Raw genomic sequence first — 13,575 nt, 5'->3', positions numbered from 1 at the left:
CATCCATCCATCATCCATCCCTCCATCCATCCATCCCTCCATCCATCCCTCCATCCATCCCTCCATCCATCCCTCCATCCATCCATCCATCCATCCATCCATCCATCCATCCATCCATCCATTCATTTTCTTGATGTACACAGCAGCTGAATGTCCCAGAGACCTTTCCTCCCTTACCAAAGGAGATCAGGAGCCTGCAGACACACTACAAACACTTGAGTGTTTCATCATGAGAAACCTGGCTAGAAAAAACATGGAGAAGTTGCAGACGAACTACAGCCAGCTGTAGGATATCCAGAATGAACAATTCCATGGGAGATTCAGGTGTTCTACTGCTCTGCAAGACCTGAACTGCTGGAGGGAAATTTGTGCTGCTTGGTTTTTAGCATATTTACTGGTTAGAACAACTGGAGCCAGTATGGGCTTGGACATCACTCTGGGTAGAAGCAGGGACAAGCTGCCTTTGTGACCTTGGGGTTTCTTCCTGATCCTTGCCCTGATCCAGGCTCACCACAGGATCTAAACTGGACCCACAGCAATTCAGTCGTTTGTAGAAAGGCTCTGTAAATAGGAAAACTCTGTAAATAGGGAGATTCTGTAAATAGGAAGACTCCAGCTGGGTTTGGAGAGGCTCTGGGATCTGATTTAAATTAGGGCTCCATAGCCCTTCATCTGTCACTTGCTGCCCTCCAGCTGCCTTGGGCAGTACAACAGGAGGTGACTGAGACTCCGTGTCCTTGTCACACACTCACTCCCTGCCCCCAGGGGAATTTGTCGCCCCTTTTCTGGCTGTTCCACCATCCTGGGCTCTCCCTGCCTTTGCTCCTCTCTCCCAGATTGAGCAGCTGGAGCTTGTGCTGCTCCTGGAATTTGGCAAGGGGAGCAAAGTGTGGTGCTGGCTGGCAGAAGGCCTCTCTGGATTGAAGCTGTAGGGTTAACACAGGGGAAAATGTTGGCTTTGCAGCCTCTGGATTGAAGTCCTGCTCTTGGCATGCCATCAGCATTTTCCATGAATTAATCATCAATTGCCAGCCTGCCGGGGAAAGAAGAGATTATGGGAAACTGCAGGGCAGACAGAGAACGTAGGAAGTGCAAAGAGAAAGCATTTGCTGCCCTTTCTGTCCCCATGCAGGTGGGACAGCTCTGCTGAGCCCAGGAGGGAACAGAGCCATGCCCACCTTGGTCTCACCCTGAGCATCCTGCCCCAGCAGACCTGGGGCATCCCCTGATGGAGCCACATTCCTCATCCCATCTCTGCCAGCCTTCCATCTATGGCTTTCTCAGCAGAGTGCTGTTATATTCAGCTCCTCTCCTTTGGAATTACTTGAATTCTGTTCTTTTCAGGGTGAAAGAGGATTGCCTGGACAGAGTGGCCAAGCAGGGAAGCGAGGATCCCCGGGAGGAACGGGCCCTCCAGGGAGCCCTGGAGACCCAGGAGCCAAAGGACAGCAGGTCAGTGGTGCTGGAGCCAAAGGACAGCAGGTTGGTGTGGTGGGGCTGAGCAGAGCTGAGCCCTCAGGAGAGGGTGCAGATCCAGCTGGAGCATGACTCCAGGAGAGGGATTAGGACTGATACTGTCAGGAAAATTAATCCACAAACACCAGAGGTTTATGTCCAAAAAGGAGACAGAGGAGTCCTTTTACTTTATTCCAATAAAGGGAGAGGCCATGGGGCATTCCCCTGGGATCTCTCACATTTTTGGAGGACGCAGCCTCCTTTTTATCCCAATTTCCCAAACACATTTCCCTTCTCTCTTTCCCCATTGGCTAAGGGACTTGAGATGTACAGACTTCCCAAAACACCTGATATCAAAGATTTCCCTCTAAGGTACAACCCTCCCTTTTCATTTTTAATTCTTATGGAATTTAGGGGGTTTTCCCCATTGGCTGAGGTACTTGAGAGGTTCAGACTTCCCAAAACACCTGATACCAAAGAATCCCCTCTAATGTACTACCCTCGCTTTTATTTTTTAATTCTTATGGAATTTATGGGTTTTTCTTCTCCGTTGTTTCTTTCATCTTTCAATGTCTAATTTCATTTATCAGCACACCTAAAGTTTATTTGTAAAAGCAAATATCTTTTTCCATTCATCAATCAGTGGAATCCTTCCCATTGCTCCTTTTATTTCCCAGTGCTGGTTTTATCTGCCAGCAGACCCACAGCTTGTTTGTAAAGACAAATCCACTATTCCTCTCAATATGAAACAAGGCACAGAATGAACCCGAACTACCTCAATCAAATGCACTTGTTTGGCTGTTTTATATAAAAGCTGGTGTTAACAGTTTTCAGGCTGAAAGGCAGTGACCAACACCACCGTATATCATTTTTTAATTTGCCATAGATCAATCTCACAGATTATTTTGTCTCTGTGACACAAGTGACACATTCCTTTGCCCCATTTTGTCACTGCCTGATTTGCTGCAGGACCAGTGACCTTGTGTCCCTTTGGCTGAGATGACTCCATGACATTTAAACCCTTCTGATTTTCCATGTGCTTTTGCCTGAAATTCCTCTAGAGAGAAGCCTTGGTTGATTCCCCTCATGCAGGAAAGACCCCAGTCCCCTGTTAGTAGCAATTTTCCTTTCCAGAACCCAGAAATGGGCAGTTAAATCAATTTGCATCCTTGGAAAGTTTCTTGCACTCCACCAAGTCCAACCAAGCCCTTTTTTGCCAAGCAGTTTCTCACTTTCATGGCCTTTTTCAAAGGAAAACTTCCTAAGGATGAGGTTTCTGGGCTGATGCTGGAACAGCTGTGCAACAAAGGGGGTGGAAGCCCCTTCCCTTGGGTCATTCACAAACCCCAAAAAGCACAGTCAGGATGGGTGAGACAGTCCTGCCACAAGCCTTATCTGTCTCTGATGTTCCTCACACTGGACAAGAATCATCTGGTGAAGGTTTCTGACCCCTTTCTTTTTTTTAAACGTTGAATCATCTTGAATTTTGACATCTGAGAAGCCCAAAAGTATTAAAGGATGATCATCTCCAGCATGGTGAAAGGAGGATGTTTACATAAGGACATGCTGCCCAGGGTGGGTTTTTTATTCTCAGAGCACATGCTATGTGCTGATTCAAGCTTGATGGTCTTTCAACTATTTTATTATTATTTTTCTTACAAAATTGAGGGAAAATCCCTGCAGAGTTGAGTAGGAAAAGAATTAGGGATATGCATGGTTGTCCTGGGCTTGAGTGGGAGGTTGTGTTGTAGGAACATGCACTTTTTTAACAGCTTGAATGAGCACAGTTTAAAATCACAGTTTGAATTAGAAGGTCAGTCCAGTTTGTATTAGAAATAAAAGAGGAGCTTGTTTTAAAGAATTTTGAGGCATGAAATTCTCAGAGTAGCTGCTCTGCATCCTGCTTCTGCTGGGCCAAGCCAGAGAAGCACCTGCCAGGAATAATGGGAATAGTGTAGGTTTGCCTCCCATTTTGGGGGCAGAAAGGTGGCCTTGGTGAGCTCTAAGGGATCAGGTGAGTTGCTTCTAGCCTGATGTTTGTGCAGCTCCTCCTCCAGGTGTTTTTCATTCTTTCTCATCAGGGCTGCTTAGACTGAGGGATGCTCACAGATTTCTCTGTCTCTGGAGCTGCTGAACTCTGGGTGCATCTCTGAGTGAGATCTGCAGCCACCAGTGAGAATTCACTGCTGTGCTTTGTTCTTGTGTTTGTCTTGGCTGTACAGGGAGACTTTGGTGAGGCAGGATTCCCAGGGATTGCAGGACTCTTTGGGCCAAAGGTAAGAGGCTGCTGGGGACCAGCTGCTTTTCTGCTCTCACTTTACTGGGGACAGGTCATGCCACACTTGTTGCATTGCTAGCAGCCCTGCTAGCAATTCAATTCCTGTGGAAATTTAATTTTGATCCCAACTTTCTTTAGTTTATGACTCTTCATTTGTTAAGTGAGTGTGTGCTTCCCCATGTTTGTTGGAGGAAAAGGGCAGTCCTAGAGATTCTGTGGCTGTTTTCCCCCTTTCTGACATTTGTATTTCCAGCATCAACCATCAGCCTGCACCTGAGACACCAATGTGCATCCCTAACTCTGAGAGCCTTACCTTGAAATTCAGACTCATTTTATCACCATATAATTTCCCTGGTGAAGAGGAAATTGATTGTTTTTTTTAAAAGTAAAAGCCTTGCAAAACAGGAGTGGGGAAAGAATTTGGAACAAATTGGGTCTTCCCTGTCCCACAGACAAGAGGCAGCAGCCCTGTTATTAGAGCAGAGCTGTAAGCAAGGACACAAACTCAGGGTTTGGTTAATTAGTGGCAATATTTAGTAGCATTTACCTCACATCTCATTTTTTTGCAAACAGGGCCCCCCAGGAGACCTTGGGTTCAAAGGCATTCAGGGACCACGTGGGCCACCAGGTCTCATGGTGAGTGTTTCTCCAGTTTGGGACTTTGGGAGGATTTTTCTCCCTTCACCCCCATCTCTGTGAGGCTCCAGGGGCTGTGAGGAGCCCAGTGCTCCAGGCCATGGCAGCACCTCTGAGCCCCACACCTGCACAGGGCTTGGGGACAGCCACGCTGCACAGAGCACTCCAGCCACACTGAAATCCTTTATTTGTGCAATTTCTGAGGTTTAACAAGGCTCATGGCAACCACACTGCGAGGACTTGTCTCTTTGGAAATGGTTTTTTATTCCAGATACAGCAATTACCACCAAAAGCAGTAAAGCAGTGAAGATTCAGAGTCTTCACTGAGTGAAAATGAATGTCAGGTCCCACCTGGTGGCTCACAAGTGTTTTCTTTCCTAGGGAAAAGAAGGAATTATTGGTCCTCTGGGCATTCAGGGTCCCACAGGAAGCCCTGTAAGTATCCACGCTTCTTTCCTGCCTGTATTTTTTAGAAGGGTTTAAATGCATGAGATCCAAGATGTTTGAGGCCAGCACAAGTAACCCCCAAATCCTGCTGTAACCAGGAATATAAAATGGGTTTTAAGATCAGCAGCTTCAGAAAAGTGCAGGCTTAGTCTCTGTCTGCATAGACAATTTCTGGGAGATTATTAGCTCTGAGAAGTGAGGAGCAGCAATGCAGAAGTGCAGGGTTTTCAATAGACTGGAAGAATGTTATTGCAGATTTTTGAAATCCAGATTTTCCAAAGAACCTGGCCTGGGGTGGGGGGAAACACAAAAAAAAAAACAAACAAACAAAAAAAAAAAAAACCAAAAAAACTTTTTTTAAAATATATATTAAGCCGCGAACGATTTTGGGGAGTGTTGAAAATCCCTGCCTGCCAAAAATGCCATCTGAACACAGATGGAAGATCAGATCAGTGCTTTGTGAAAACACAAATATGGCACCACTCAGAGCTTGGTGCAGAGATAAAAACCAGCCAGGTGAGCTCAGACATTGCCAAAACAGCCAGTAATGGGGATGGGGAGGCCAATATGACAACCTGAGCTGGTGAGTTAGAGGTGAGCCCTTGCCAGGAGCTGCTGGGGCAGCAGGGCAGCCTGTGCCTGGTCAGTGACAGCACCTCCTGTGTTTGCAGGGCCCCAAGGGAGACAAAGGCAGCCGTGGGGACATGGTAAGTGCTGCTCCCACCCCAGTGCCCTCAGAGTGGCTCTGAACAGCCCAGGGTCACTCTGGGCTCTGCTGTGACTCCCACGAGGGCAGGACACTGCTTACAGATGTGTACACACATCCACACCCCTCTGCTGGTAACATTTTCATTTCCTTAAACCAACAACACTTCACCATGCAGTCCACAGCTGTGCTATCTCCTGCCCTTGCCTTGGTGTCGCAGACATCTTTTCAGGAAAATCCTTTCTTTGGGATTTTTCCTCCTGAGAAGCTGGGAGGCCTCGGGAACAAAATGTAAACATTGATTATCTGCTGCTGTGGGATGCAACAGGTGCATCTGTGATTGGCCCATGTTGGATGTTTGTAATTAATGGCCAATCACAGCCCAGCTGGCTCGGACAGAGAGACTGAGCCACAAACCTTTGTTATCATTCTTTTTCATTCTATTCTTAGCTAGCCTTCTGATGAAACCTTTTCTTCTATTCTTTGAGTGTAGTTTTAATGTAATATATATCATAATTAAATAATATAAAATAAATAATATAAAATAATAATTCAAGCCTTCTGAAACATGGAGTCAGATCCTCATCTCTTCCCTCATCCTAAGACCCCTGTGAACACCGTCACTCCTTGGGAGCAGCACATGGGTGTACAGGGAGATTTTGGGCAGTAATGAGCATTTTCTGACAGTTTCCGCACTTTTTTTTTTCCCCTGCAGGGTCTTCAAGGTCCAAGGGTAAGTATTTGACATCCCTTTTTCTGACTGATGTCTTGTATTTCAATGAAACAGCTGCTTTTAGCAAGTGTAAAGCTGCAGGGTGGGTAATTGCACACCTGGAATGGGATGAGAGCCTGGGGATGTGGCATTGGTGACAACTGAGGAGCTGAAAGGGCTGGGAACAGGGGATGCAGCAGGAATAAACCAGGTATAGACAGATGTACCCAGAGCGGGGACAAAATGGGGCCACCCCCTCTCTTTGAAGGTTCTGAGGGAGAGGCTGCTGTGAGGTGAGAAAATTCCAGCTGGGAACAGATTCCTGCTGGTAAAAACCATGAGAAATGGAAATAAAAACTGGAGATGTTTCACTAACTGATGCCTCTCTGTCTTTAGGGTCCTCCAGGCCCACGAGGACACCCCGGCCCTCCGGTAGGTATCTGAGGGAAGAGTTCATTATTGAACCAAGCTGAAATTATTGCCATGACACTCTCCAGAGGGACTGCTCCCTCCCTGGAAATCATGGCTTAGCCCCATCCCTCACATGCAAAACCACGTGTGTGAATGCACCAGTGTTTCTTGTGCTTTGCTCCAAACCATCCCCAAGAGTTCTATAGAGACAGCATTGCTGCCTCTCTCACTTCTGTGCACTGAGGGGGATTTCAGAGGCCATGGCTGAAATCTGTGCAGCAGTGACTGAGCAGCCTCCTGCCTGATTCCCCTTTTCTCCTCTGATTTCCAGGGACCACCAGGAGTTCCAGCCTTGTTTGTAAGTTGCCATTCTCTGTATGTTTGTTTGCAATGATGATCACAAGTCCTGCAGAGCTGAGGTGCTGCTGGGACCCTGCAGACACACGCAGAGCAGTGCTTGAGCTGCAGCCTTAGACTGAGAAGTGTTTTCTTGCATCAGGGCATGCTCAGCTTCTAACAGTCTCAGTTTCCATCTTTTTCACACCCACCAGCAGCAGGATGGCTTTGGGGCAGCTTTCCAGACCCTGATGGACTCCAACACTGCGCTCAAGAGAGAGGTACGAGGGCATTTTTGTCTTTACTTGGGTTGGAGACTGGGAATGGTCCCATCAATGCTTTCTATGTGCAGAAGGTTTATACAGAGCCCTGATTTGTCACTGTTCTAGTGGAATATCTGGAATTTATGCAGGCAAAGGTCCCGCTCTGTTGTGTCACTGATTTGTGAAGCTGCAGACCTCCTGACTTTGCCATTGTGACTTTGCCAGCAATGTCCTGTTTGGGACAGCACAAGGCCTGTGGCTCACTGGCCCCAAGCCACCACAGCCTGTCTTTAACCACTGATTTTTCTCAAAATTATAGAAATCCTTATGATTACAGCCCTTGGTGCCCCCAGGGCACCCCTGACCTGCCATTTTTCCCTCCAGGGTTACCAACATCCAGACCTTCTCATGCTGGACCATGGAGGGGAGATCTTTAAGACTCTACACTACCTCAGCAACCTCATTCAGAGCATCAAAAGACCCCTGGGAACCAAGGAGAACCCTGCACGCATCTGCCGGGACCTCATGAACTGTGAACAGAAGATGACTGATGGTAGGAGGCCCCAGATGTGCAAAGGCTGCATCCCCCTCCACAGGGGCTGTTTCACACACTCTCCTTCCCTGGGACCAGTCACCAAGAAACCAAAACTGTCCTTTTGTCATTCTCAACAAAGGTGAGGTGTCCTTGTTAATCCCAAATCCTGCATTTCCTCAGGTACCTACTGGATTGACCCAAACCTTGGCTGCTCCTCAGACACCATCCAGGTCATCTGTAACTTCACCAATGGTGGCCAGACGTGTCTCAGCCCTGTCACTGTCTCCAAGGTAGGCACAGCCCAGCCCCAGAGCAGCATTGCCCACTGACAAATATTGACACAGCCTGTGCTGTCCCAGGACACTGGACAGTGACCACAAGGACACAGCTCACAGGCTGGGGGAGCATTGGGGTGACACTCAGAACTGCTCTCAGGAGTTTAAAAATACACCCAAGGCTCAAGACAAAGCTCTGTGTTCCTGTGGTGTTTAATGAACCCATAACCTTAATGTGACCAGTAATTTCACAAACATGCTGCTCCCAAATCCTTTATTGACTTTTGACTTATGTTTGGGTCACTCTTGCAGTTTGTTCTCTGCCACCTGGAGAAGTGAGGTCAGCCTAAATACACAACTTTCCAGTGAAGTTATTGCTGTGGGATTTTTGTTGAGGAAGTACCTGTACTAAAAATACAAATAGCAATATCTGGGCTCATTTGCAGATGAACTGGAACCTGCTTTGCAAGTGTATTGAGTTTGAAGTTTACATTTCTTTTCCTCCTGCTTAAGGGCCTTCGAGTTTGTTCTGCAAAGCAAAAGATCTGCTTTGCAGAACAAACTAGAAAGTTTTGTGTCACAAAAACTTTCCAAAATGAGTTGGCATCTGGTCCTTATGCCCATACTGACATCAGCTCCAGCTCTGGGCAGGGGTGCAGAATGAAGCAGAGGACAGGGACCCCCTTTGCTCCCCACCCTCAGCCCCTGTGCAGGGTGTCCCCATGACCTCTCTGTCACCTTGCAGCTGGATTTCGACATCGGGAGAGTGCAGATGAACTTCCTGAGGCTGCTGAGCTCGGAGGTGGTGCAGCACATCACCATCCACTGCCTGAACACCTCCGTGTGGAGGGAGGGCTCCTCCGAGAGCCCCTCGGAGCGCGCCCTGCGCTTCAGGGCCTGGAACGGGCAGGTCTTCCAGGCCACGGGGCAGCTCAGGCCAGAGGTGGCAGCTGATGATTGCAAGGTATGTTGCTGTGAAGGAGGGAAAAAATAAATGGAGAGAAATGCCAGAGCCTGCCACTGTCATATTTTCTGAAAAATCCCTTCACTAGGGTTTCTTCTCCTGGGAAGATGAGAAACCTCAGAGAATAAAACAATATTATCTCATTTGCTTCTCCCTGTTTTGCTGCTTTGGAGTGTGGTCTGGACATTGTTTTTACTTAATGACCAATCACCATCAGCTGTGTTGGACTTTGAGGAGTCAGTCACAAGTTTTTCATTATCATTCTTGTTAAGCCTTTTGTCTGTATCCTTTATTCAGTAGTACAGTTTTAGTATAGCTAGAATAGAATAGAATAGAATAGAATAGAATAGAATAGAATAGAATAGAATAGAATAGAATAATAAATGAACCTTCTAAAAATCATGGAGAGAATAGAATAGAATAGAATAGAATAGAATAGAATAGAATAGAATAGAATAATAAATGAACCTTCTAAAAATCGTGGAGAGAATAGAATAGAATAGAATAGAATAGAATAGAATAGAATAGAATAGAATAGAATAGAATAGAATAGAATAATAACTGAGCCTTCTAAAAACATTGAGAGAATAGAATAGAATAGAATAGAATAGAATAGAATAGAATAGAATAATAATTTGGCCTTCTAAGAACATTGAGAGAAATAGAATAGAATAGAATAGAATGGAATAGAATAGAATAGAATAGAATAGAATAATAAATGAACCTTCTAAAAATCGTGGAGAGAATAGAATAGAATAGAATAGAATAGAATAGAATAGAATAGAATAGAATAGAATAGAATAGAATAGAATAATAACTGAGCCTTCTAAAAACATTGAGAGAATAGAATAGAATAGAATAGAATAGAATAGAATAGAATAATAACTGAGCCTTCTAAAAACATTGAGAGAATAGAATAGAATAGAATAGAATAGAATAGAATAGAATAATAATTTGGCCTTCTAAGAACATTGAGAGAAATAGAATAGAATAGAATAGAATAGAATAGAATAGAATAGAATAGAATAATAAATGAACCTTCTAAAATCGTGGAGAGAATAGAATAGAATAGAATAGAATAGAATAGAATAATAAACGAGCCTTCTAAAAATATGGAGATAAATAGAATAGAATAGAATAGAATAGAATAGAATAGAATAATAAATGAGCCTTCTAAAAATATTGAGAGAAATAGAATAGAATAGAATAGAATAGAATAGAATAGAATAGAATAGAATAGAATAGAATAGAATAATAAATTGGCTTTCTAAGAACATGGAGAAAATAGAATAGAATAGAATAGAATAGAATAATAAATTAGCCTTCTAAGAACACCTCGTCCTGGGGACCCCTGAAAATACCACAAGAGCCCACTCTGGGGCTCCAGTAACATCTCTGCCGCTCATCCTACAAGGGAGAAGGGTCAGGTTTATCACTAATTTTCCAGTTCAGGATGCTATACAGCTCCTGTGAAGCAGACAGCCTTCAAATAGAAAGCAAAAGATGAATTTTTGAAGTTCTTTGTCATGGATAGCAGCAGTTAATGGCAGAAGGGAGAATGGCTCCCCGTGGATGGTGACCCTGGCTCTTGTCTGCTGCCACACAGAGTCAGGAGATGCAGAGCTGCATTCAGGCTCACAGCATTAGGAGTTTGTCTTGGTGGTACCACCCAAGCTCAGTTTTCACCAGCCTGGTAAAGGGTTCCCCAAAATGCTCTTTAAACCCACCCCAGCCCTGCTCAGCCCAAGGGACAGTCCTGTGCCTCACAGAGGGATTTCAAGATTTACAAGTGATTACAGAGTCCTTTTATCTATACTGGTATTGAATACCCAAAATACAAATACATATTCATAACTTTGGTACATCTCATTCCCATTATGGATATTGATCTGGTACCAATATCCAACTGTGATGGACAAAAACTCTAACAGTTTAGAGTTATAAAGTGAATGTTTATTGTGGGATAGGTCCCAAATACACACCACAATTTACAAGTGATTTACAGAGTCCTTTTATCTATACAAGTATTGAATACCCAAAATACAAATACATATTCATAACTTTGGTACATCCCATTCCCCACCCCATATGGTAATTAGTTCAAAAGCTATTAAGCATGGTGATTAGTTCCTATGCTGTTAAAGATGTGTAGCTTGTTCCTTGAAATGGGTTGGTGGTTCCTTCCATGGGGAGGGGTCCCACAATGAAGAAGTAAATGAAGTTTTCCTCATTCTGACCTTTCTACCTTTTGCAAATATGACAAATGAACCCTTGGTAGAACTCCCATTCCCTGTCCTCAATTGGTTTCAGAACAGAGGACACCTACAATTGTCTTATGTTCCTAAAAGCTATTTATCAGTTTCTATATTCTTCATTATAAACCCAGCTAACCAAACATGGTGCTGACAAGCAATCAATTATTAGTTAACTACTAACTCTTACTAACTCTACAAGGGCTACCCATTTATTTTAATTAACTCTGATAAAGCTTGTCTCGAACTTTAAGGAATTTAGAGATTTTAGAGGATTTCGTTTAACTCCAGTAAAGCTTATCTGAAACATTAAGGAATTTAGAAATTTTAGAGGAGCTGAGCTTTCAGTTACTGTCTCACCCCTCCCCACACAGATCAAGGACGGACGCTGGCACAGGACCCTCTTTTCCTTCCGGACCCAGGACCCTCAGCAGCTGCCAATTGTCAGCATCCAGAATCTGCCCCCCTCGCAGCCAGGACAGCAGTATCACCTCGAGGTTGGCCCTGTCTGCTTCCTCTGAACCCAGCTGTGGCACCAGGCTCTGAGCTCCATCCCCAGCCTGGCCTGTGCTCACAGGGGCTCTCTCTGCCCCTCTCTGCAGCAGGGACAGCTGGGCTGTGCCTTTTGGGCCAACTCCTGCTCCAGCTCTCCGAGAGCCCGCGATCTGCTGAACTCAGCCAGTTGTTGGAAAAGGAGGAGGAACAAGGACGTGGGGGAAGCAGGCATCAGTCAGGAGTGAGCAGTGCAAAGGGATCAGGGGGCTGGGTGTTGTGGTTCCACACACACAAAGCTTTTTCCATGACCAAAGAAAACATTGAGAGAAACCCTCAAGTGTCTTGCAGCGCGTGGGTTTTTTTGTTCTTTCCCCCCACCCCCATCCACCCACCCACCCATTTTTGTCTGGTTCCTGAGTTACCAAATGTTCTTTCCATTGGAAAAAAAAAAAAAAGATTTAAAAAAAAAATAGAGCTTCCCTCTCAGAGCTTGTTGCCTTCTGGACAGCCATGTGCTGCATCAGGTCTCCCAGGCGGAGCTGCAAGTTGAATCTGGCTGCTCTGTGTACAGGAAGCATTTTGATGTGCAATATTAGAAGAAACAAAATATATATATTATATTATTTAAAGCAAAAAGAAAAAGGAAAAAAAAAAAAAAAGAAAAAAAAAGCCAAGTTCCTCCTTCCATGAGTTTAATCAAGACTCCCTCCCAAGGTGAGGTGTTGGAGTAGGGGAGAGTCAGGAAGCAAGGAAGGGGGAATGGAAAGAGGAGAGGGGAAGAGATTGGTGCTAAAATAGAGAGAGGGAATGGGCTCATCTGATTTGTTTCTACCTCTCACTGTGAAATCTCTGGTGCTCTTAAAAAAGTGTGTTATTTTATATATATGACTTTATTTAAGGTTGTGAAGGTGCTACAATGTCTTGCCACAGACCCAAAAAAACACCAGCCCCATAGAATCATCTCTCTGGGAAGAGAGGAGATTATGTTCTACAGCTAAATCAGAGAAACAGCCACCTTACCTTAAAAGGGATCCTTCAGTGGCCATGGGTGTCAATAACACAACTCACACCACAGCCAGCATCACTTACGGGATAATTTGGTTTTTTGTTCATCAGCACTTCACTGCTTTGGGAGGGGAGTGTGGGCCACAGCTCATCTGGAAGTGTTGAGCCTCAGAGAGCTCCTTTGGGGTTGGTTGGGTTGGGCTGCCCTGAGTTGCCCACAAGACTCCCTGGACTAAGCTCACGTTCAACCCCAGCTCTGCAACTCTTCCCTCGGCCCCTCTGTCAAGACTGACATGATGGTACCTTGTTTCAGAACCCAGCCAAGCTTGCCAGGGTTTTGTTAAGTTTTGTAGAAATTTAGTCTCTATATGTAAATTTGGAGGATTTTGTTTTTTAAAGAGGATAATTATGGTAATCTTTAATTCTATATAAGGAATAATATTGATGTAATCAGAGCTGTACTGTATCAGAAACTTTTCAGTGCCTGTTTGGAGTTTTCATGTCTCATATGGACTATGGATTTTATTTTTTTGAGGGGAAAAAAAATTATCTGTGAGTCTCTCTTTGTGTATTTTTTTTGTTGGGTTTTTTTGTCACTACTGCCTGCTGGTTGGTTCCCAATCACCATCAGAACAGGTTAACAGGATCTGTCCCTAATACCTCGCCCTCCACGCAGCCCCTGCCAGAAATACCTCATCCCCAGGCCAGAATCACCACCACCCATCACTCACTGCCCCCTGCAACCCCCCAGATCCCTCCATTTCTCATCCCATGCCATTGGTTTTGTGTTTTCTCAAGGCTGCAG

At 44.9% G+C, this 13,575-nt stretch overlaps 1 protein-coding gene across 2 annotated transcripts in view; it reads left to right on the top strand.

The window, feature by feature from the left end:
- LOC128941990 (collagen alpha-1(XXVII) chain-like) overlaps positions 1–12,091 on the top strand; it is a 145,257-nt gene extending 133,166 nt beyond the window's left edge. Inside the window, exons 49-62 of one of the 2 annotated variants that reach the window (XM_054284130.1) lie at positions 1,345–1,452; positions 3,678–3,731; positions 4,307–4,369; positions 4,751–4,804; positions 5,488–5,523; positions 6,238–6,255; positions 6,631–6,666; positions 6,977–7,003; positions 7,197–7,262; positions 7,629–7,797; positions 7,960–8,069; positions 8,800–9,018; positions 11,645–11,767; positions 11,873–12,091. In XM_054284130.1, the coding sequence (XP_054140105.1) occupies positions 1,345–1,452; positions 3,678–3,731; positions 4,307–4,369; positions 4,751–4,804; positions 5,488–5,523; positions 6,238–6,255; positions 6,631–6,666; positions 6,977–7,003; positions 7,197–7,262; positions 7,629–7,797; positions 7,960–8,069; positions 8,800–9,018; positions 11,645–11,767; positions 11,873–12,010 (1,221 nt within the window). In that variant the 3' untranslated portion in view covers positions 12,011–12,091. Of the gene's footprint in view, positions 1–1,344; positions 1,453–3,677; positions 3,732–4,306; positions 4,370–4,750; positions 4,805–5,487; positions 5,524–6,237; positions 6,256–6,630; positions 6,667–6,976; positions 7,004–7,196; positions 7,263–7,628; positions 7,798–7,959; positions 8,070–8,799; positions 9,019–11,644 lie in introns of both variants that reach the window. The other variant, XM_054284131.1, reaches the window with a different exon arrangement.
- Positions 12,092–13,575: the final 1,484 nt, after the last annotated feature.

Source organism: Melozone crissalis, unplaced genomic scaffold, assembly GCF_028551555.1.
Source record: "Melozone crissalis strain CALT ecotype California unplaced genomic scaffold, PUWL_Pcris_2 ptg000041l_1, whole genome shotgun sequence".
Taxonomy (NCBI): Eukaryota; Metazoa; Chordata; class Aves; order Passeriformes; family Passerellidae; genus Melozone; species Melozone crissalis.
This window is presented reverse-complemented; position numbering and strand designations above follow the sequence as displayed.